Source organism: Merops nubicus, unplaced genomic scaffold (genome assembly GCF_000691845.1).
Source record: "Merops nubicus isolate BGI_N331 unplaced genomic scaffold, ASM69184v1 scaffold29964, whole genome shotgun sequence".
NCBI lineage: Eukaryota > Metazoa > Chordata > Aves > Coraciiformes > Meropidae > Merops > Merops nubicus.
The window spans coordinates 1,751-7,894 of NW_008603990.1; the positions used below are offsets into that span (position 1 = coordinate 1,751).

The window sequence follows — 6,144 nt, forward strand, 5'->3', positions numbered from 1 at the left end:
GTTTCATCTAGCCTGATCTTGAATGTCCCCAGGGATGAGGCCTCCAATTCCAGATGCACATAAGTTGTCTTAATTAATTTTACTCAGTAATATCAAATGTCTGTCATTACTATACTCCAAGGCTTCCCCATTTCTAAAAAATTCTGTACTTGCTCTCTTCACTTTTCAGCTCCTGTTTCTAGGTCGTGGCATACACAGCCACACAAAAAAAGGAGATTAAAAAAAAATAAAACGGTTAAGGAAAAGGGGAGTTGGGACATTTTAGAATAATCAGATCAGGACCTTATCTTCTTCACTGGCTTCTATAAACTCTCCCATGCAGTTGCTTACATCAGTTCATCAACAAGATGAAGAAAGTCAAGAATAGGTTATAGAAAATAATGTTTTCCTTAATTATCTCAGGTCTGCACAGGAAAGCTTCTGGCTTTGGTTAATTTAAAGAAATATCTAATGCCAGTTCAATATGCAAACAGGTATTGCACTGGAAGAGAAGTTTACGTGACTAAATCATGCTTGGTCAATCTGGGAAGGCTACACCTGGCCTTCTGCTAGAAGAAATGATTGCATTTTTGAGCAGGGGGAGAGCACTGCATGCTGTTTGTATCACCTCTAGTGAATTTTTCAACACTGTCTTCACAGATACTGTAGTAACCAAGCCGAGACGTTACCAGTCTGAATGTCAAACTGGTTGGATAGTTGAGCTCTAAAGGCTGCAGGGTCATACCCTAGCTGGTAGTAACCAGGATGCTGCAGGGACCTGTCCTGTTTGACACTCCACCACAAACCCAGGAGAAGATGGAAGACATGCCTGTCAAGTTTGCAGAGAACACCAAATTTGGGGAGCAACAGCTGATATACCTAAGGACCGAGCTATCTCTGAGAGGGACCCTGGCCAGGCAGGCAGGAATGGCCAACAAGAACATGATGAAACTCATCAAGGAAAAATGTTAAGTAATGCACTTATGAAAAAAAGAGCCCCTGGCAATGGCGCAAGCTAGGGACAGACTGGCTGGGGAGCAGGTCTATGGAGAAAGCCCTGGGTGTTCTGGCAGGCAGCAAGCCAAGCAAGCACTATGCCTTGGGATCAGAGAAGGCCAAAACAACTTCAGAGAGCTGGAACAGAAGCATGTCTGAAGAAGGCTATTCTCCTCTATTTAGAACTTCCAAGCCCGTATCTGGCTAGCACTTCCAGCATGGGGATCCCCCATACAGGAAAGACATCAGCATAGGATCATCCAGATAGCTGAGGCCAGAATACAGACCCTCCAAGGAGAGGCAGGGGAACTGAATTTACTCAGCCTGGAGAAGGGACAGCTTCTGTGGAACCTAACAGCAGCCTCCCTGGTACCTCCTGGTTAGTCACTGAGAAGACCGGTCAGGCTGTGGCAGAAGGATGAGAGACAACTAAATTAAGCTGAAGTCAGCAGGTTTCAGACCACATATATCACAAATATGTTCTTTCACTACGAAAAAGCAGGTACAGAACCAGTAGCCTGGAGAGGCTGTGTCACATTTATCCTCAGATGATGGAGATATATGACTGAATATCCCAAAGAAATTGATCTTATCTTATGGCTGATTCCGCTCTGGGCTAGAGGCTGGACTAAAGACTTCCTAACATCCCTTCCAAACTGAATTATTCTATGATTATATGATTCTAGTATGTTTTACCTGCTACACCTCATTACCTATTGAATTTCCATTCAGATATGGTGCTTCTGGAATGATAAAACATGTAGTACCCTCTCTTCTTTGTATAGTCACTTGCATTTCTTCAGGATGTAAAACAGGTGGGTCTTAAGCAAAAAGAATCAGCAAGTATTTGTACAACTGCGACCACATTACCTTAAAGATACAGAATCTTTGACCTGGTATCTATGTAGTAGCATGTCCTAGGAGTATGCAACTCCTGCCATCTGCTAAAATGGCCCTGTAAAACAGATTCTAGCAACTGTAGGATGTGCTGTGTGGTTTTGTGTTTGGTTTTGGTATTGGTTTTTTTTTTTTTTAAATCAGACTTCATTATGAAACACACCAATTTAACTTGTATCAGTGATGCAATATGAAGGACAGGAGGAGCTGACAGCAATGACAGTACTTGTTTTTCAGTTATCACATCTAAGGATCTGATAGGTGATCTTAGTTACTGGCAGACTGTCAAAGACTATTAAGAATATCTGAAGAGAAAAAAAAAAATTAAGTAAATAAACTCATTCTAACACCTAAAACTGTCCACCTGAAGTGACAAGATGCTATCCTCCAAACATCACTGCGTATCAACACCAAATACCTGCCAGTTGTTCACGGTGCTTACTCATGCAAGACACAGCAAAGGCCACAGCATCTAAGGGTTCTCTGATATCTATTGATTTTTTTTCCAAAAAGCTTAATAGTTTTCCAATCTGACTCAAATAGAATTTGTGTGTAACAGAGGCCAGATCAATGTCCTGTCTTTTGAAGAAAATTACTTCACCATGACAAATATTTAACTTTCAACTAGAAAGTGTCAGTCTCCTAAATGGAAAACAATTGAATTTCTGATAAGAATTTCCTTCACCCTCTATCAACAACACATTTTTAATTGAGATGGTTCAGAGGAAATTGTTTTAGACAGCTATTACTAACATGAGTTCGAGTTTAAACACCTTTTTATAATAAACATCACTAAAAGTGAATTTATAAGGTCTGTTATTCTTCTATAGCTACCAGAAGAATGTATTAGTCTGTATTAGGCCATCACAACCAATGTAACAATACACAAGATGCTAGTAATTCATACTTTAGAAGGAGCAATGTAGAACACCAAAAGCCAACTAAAAACTATAAGCTTCAAAGTCTACTGCTCATGCCCAAGCCCCATGTCTTCTTTTGATAGAAATATATTTTTAGCTGGATTTCAGTTAAGCTTTAGAGTCAATTTAGAACAAGTGCAAAAAAAAAAAAAGAAAACACCCAGCTGAACAACCTCATCCACTGCCCTGCTTCTGCTTCTCACATAATTCAGTTTTAGTTCATGTATCAACCAAAGCACGTGCACAACAGCTGACCACCTTACATTTTGCACAGTGGGCTGACAGTAAGGAAATAAGGATTTCATAAAAACAGCATAATTATCATTGTTATGAAACTATATATTTCATAACATATAGTTGTTATGTATTGTATATTATTGTATATTGTATAATATGTGAATTACCTGGATCTGCCAAACCAGTTGTTTCTAACAATATGTAGTCAAATTTTCCTCTCCTTTGCATCAGGTTCTCAATAGCCTTCACACCATTGTCCCTGCAAGAAGGAACAATTAAACATGAGAACAGAGAAAACAAGCTAACACACATATAAACACATATCTTCTGAAGCAGAACAGTGTCAGTACCATCAAAGCAAAGGCCTGAGTCAGGACTTACAGTCTACGATGGAAACTCAGTCATTAAGTTGCTCCTCTATTATTAGCCAAGCTGTAGTCTTCTGTTTCATTTTAGTCTGAAAAATGTATTTGCCTACTCCTAACAGGCATAATAGAGGGCATTTAAATGAAGATTCATTTTCAAACACTGAAAATCCTGTAAAGGACAATAGGGCTATGTAAATATGTAATATTTGGTTTCACAGCTGAGATTACAGAAAGAAAGGTAGAGCGTAGAGGGGATTGGGTGAAGAGAACCATGTTCTCCTGTCTTTCCACCTCACCTACAGCAAAGTTAAGATGTGTCATTTTCTTGAATCTCAGCTGATGAAGTCAGCCTGAAGCAAATATGCATAGAATTTTATATAAGAAACTAACAAATACGAAAGAAAACAGCAATGGCAGCCTTCCTTATATCCCAGTAAAACACAATGCAATAGGGTCTTCTGTTTTCCATTTATTATCCCAGCTTAAAGCATAAGACCAGTTCTTCTTTATTATAAAATCAACACAAACAATCCAGCATTCAAACAAACAGGGTAAAAATATGTCAAAGAAACAACTACAATCCTGTTTTTATATGACTATCAGTTTACAGTTCAGAATCCTGTGTGTCATTAGGTCACAAAAGAGCTTTCCCTCCACCCTTTCTGAGGTATAAAATATTCGAGTATTAACCAACATACAGGGACAGAACCAGAAAGCAAGTATTTAATGTGGAACTTAGGAAACCAAGTCCTAGTTCCATCCTCCCTGAAGCTTTCTCTCCCCCCTATAAAAGCATATAATCCTGATAGAATAGGGAGCGCTCTGTACCCTACAACAGGCCCATGGTGTGGAAGTTGGTATTTTCTGATAGACACCAAGTCCAAATCCAGTCAGGCAGGAAACGGAAATAAATGTGTATCTTCCAAACACCAATTCTTGCTCTGTCTGACAAACCAAGTCTCAATCAGTACTACCGTGAGTTTTAGGAATCAGATCCTGGATGTCTTCTCCTTTCCTCAACTCCCCTAAAAACTACTGTGAGAACTTGCACAACAGTCCTTCCTTACTTCACTGAACAGCACAGGCAGCCATTCCTGAGCTCCAGCCATTCTTCATAGAGTTCTCCCCCTTGACTGATTGCCAGGGATTTCTCCAAGGCACTTCCTGGAAACAGAAGTAGCATAATTTCAGTCTACACATTTGCATGACGATGCCTGCAAAAGAGATACGAAATCTTCGAGCTGGTGTACATTTCTACTCTTCCATTATATTTTTTCCCTTCATGTTTCTGAAATGTTCTTCAGAATTTATTACCTTCCCTTTTTCGAGAAATTTAAAAGCCAAAGTCAAGTTGGTTCTACAAAGACCAAAACACAAGAGGATGAAACTACAGCATAAGTACCACACATTTTGCCAAAAGAGAGGGAAGTCAGCCTCTACCTCCATATCCGTTAAAGCCTTAGTCTATACATGTTATTTTAGGTTCCATGACCAGAAAAGTGGCCTGCATCTTTGTCAATGAAAACAAACACACATCACCAACACAGTGCAAATTGTAAGCAGCACTGACTATGATACAGATACAAAATAACAGCCTTAACAGTTAAAATCCTGAGAAGGAAAGTGACGAGTTCAAAGAACCACAGATACCAGGCACAGAGCTCCCCATTTTCCTGATCTAGAATAATTTCTGACTTGTAAGTAGCTGAGGGAAAGGGAAGAGAAGAATTATCTACCACCCTGTTATTTTAATTTCCATTTGCCTGAAACCAAGTAGGACAAACGGAGGTACAACACTTCCAACAAGGTGCAATATTCATTTACTTGACTCTGAGGGTCTGAACCAGTACGCATTAATCAGTACAGAACTGATTAATGCGTAGTATTACTTTATGAACACCAGACAAAAGACTTTTTACCCTTCTGAAAGGCTATGAGGTATGTCAATAATTTCAGTAATGGATTTAAAATTACTATGTCCTTGATTTCCAGAAATGTTATGTATTTGTCATTTTATGGCTAAAATAAAAGTTTCTGCAGGTTTACATACCTTCTCCAAACTCATTCAGAATAACTGCTATTCTTCTATTATGCTGTTCTGTCAGTATGTAATTTAGAAGAGTTGTTTTCCCAGCTCCTAGAACACAGACCATATTTATATTAAAATGTCTTAAAAAAGCATAAACTTTCAAATAAAAATCCAATACTGTTGTGCATATGCACACTTCAAACCAGATCTCTTCTGAAATATGATTTCTTTACTCTTGTGCCTTCTATTATAACACTGTAAAACACAAATCTAGATAAATTTGATCCCATGTAACTATCAGCACATTATACCTCAGGCTTAAAACGCCCATAGTTTTCCATTCACCAAGTGTTAGTGCCTGATAAACGTACAAGTATCCTGCCAACAGGGCAGTCTTTACCTAGAAAAGTTTTTATATTTTTCTTAAGGTACACCTATTCTTCTTTCTGTTACTGCCTATCTTTTGCCATCAGTAACCACTGAAGTGCTACTAACTGTCATTAGACGAGGCACTGTAAAGCAAGATGTTCACAACTGCTGTAATGCCACATTACTAAGAGTTTCACCCCACTCACAAGACCCCAACTAGAGGAATTTGATAAAGCAACCTTCCCTGCCTCCCCATAGGATTTTTTGAGAGTATGATACAGTGCAAAGTTACAGCTTTTACCGGAGTGTCAGCGATCCTAAACGGAACCTGATTTTTACCATAAGTAAC

General features: G+C 38.9%; 1 protein-coding gene across 1 annotated transcript in view; it reads right to left on the reverse strand.

The window, feature by feature from the left end:
- The window catches only part of LOC103771577 (COBW domain-containing protein 1), a gene marked incomplete at both ends in the record, with an annotated part of 6,861 nt that extends 1,327 nt beyond the window's left edge, over positions 1-5,534 (reverse strand). Inside the window, 3 exons of the mRNA XM_008938877.1 lie at positions 3,197-3,288; positions 4,465-4,561; positions 5,448-5,534. Coding sequence (XP_008937125.1) covers positions 3,197-3,288; positions 4,465-4,561; positions 5,448-5,534 — 276 coding nt within the window. The remainder of the gene's footprint in view (positions 1-3,196; positions 3,289-4,464; positions 4,562-5,447) is intronic.
- Between the last annotated feature and the right edge of the window lie 610 nt (positions 5,535-6,144).